General features: G+C 35.6%; 1 protein-coding gene across 1 annotated transcript in view; it reads left to right on the top strand.

Annotated features, from left to right (window-relative positions):
- The window catches only part of LOC110459326 (lipase maturation factor 2-like), an 86581-nt gene that overhangs the window by 2806 nt on the left and 82695 nt on the right, over nt 1–1080 (top strand). The window contains exon 2 of the mRNA XM_021511525.1: nt 386–436. Within this exon, the coding sequence (XP_021367200.1) occupies nt 386–436 (51 nt within the window). The remainder of the gene's footprint in view (nt 1–385; nt 437–1080) is intronic.

The following is a 1080-nucleotide window of genomic DNA, read 5'->3' as shown; positions in this document are numbered from 1 at the left end:
GTTTTTTGTCACTTTGAATAATATTTCTGTTCATGTTAAAAACAAAATCAACTCTCTGTATAAATATATCAGGTGACCGTTAAGGCCCATGGGCCTCTTGTTACCTATTACAGTGTCGAGTATCCCATTAGTTTTCATTTGCCTATATTTTTACCTATTACAGTACTGAGTATCCAATTAGCTTTCCTTTACCTATATTTTTACCTATTACAGTAGCGAGTATCCCATTTGTTTTCATGTACCTATATTTTTTGCCTATTACAGTTCCGAGTATGCCATTCGTTTTCCTTTTACGATGTTTTTCCCCTTCTCTCATTGTCATGTAGGTCATGTACAATATACCATGAATTATTTTCATGCATATATAATATTTTTTTTGATGCAGGTCTGTATGGAGAAAATGGAATACTGCCAGCAAAACTTGTTCTCCACGAAAGTATGTATTGGTTGAAATAAATTCTGGATTGGCATTTAGGGATTTCAATCATTTTTTTCCCCCCAAGAAAGTCTCATTGAAATTTTAAAGGCCGATGTAATAATATGTAATAATATGTAATACTTGCTGATAGAAAAAAACCTTTAAAATTGCAAAAACTGTGAAAAGATTTCTGTATAGCTATCAGTCGGGTTGGATATCTATTCAGTATGAATAATAAGATATTTTTTTTGTTCTTCTGCTTTTTTAGGTCACCTGAGCTTTGCTCAAGTGACCTATTCCAATCACTTTCCGTTGGTCATCGTCCGTCGTGCGTAAACTTTTTACATTATCAACTTCTTGAGAAGAACCAGTGGATGGAATTTTTTCAAACTTGGTCAGAATCATCCTTGGTAGATGAGGCTACCAAATTGTAAAATTGGGATTCCTACCCCAACCCTAGGGGCCAGGGCGGGGCCCAAAAGGGAAAATTAACCAATATTTCAAAAATCTTCTTCTCCAGACTCAGAGGTATTACAGTCATTTTCTCTGCATGGATGGAAAGATCATCAGGGGCTTTATTTAAATTGTAAATTTCAGGACCCCCGAGCTATCCGTTCTCCCTTGGGGAGGGGGTAAAGTTTACTATAGTTTATATAGGGAAA

This window comes from Mizuhopecten yessoensis, unplaced genomic scaffold (assembly GCF_002113885.1).
Source record: "Mizuhopecten yessoensis strain PY_sf001 unplaced genomic scaffold, ASM211388v2 scaffold10041, whole genome shotgun sequence".
Lineage (NCBI taxonomy): Eukaryota > Metazoa > Mollusca > Bivalvia > Pectinida > Pectinidae > Mizuhopecten > Mizuhopecten yessoensis.
This window is presented reverse-complemented; position numbering and strand designations above follow the sequence as displayed.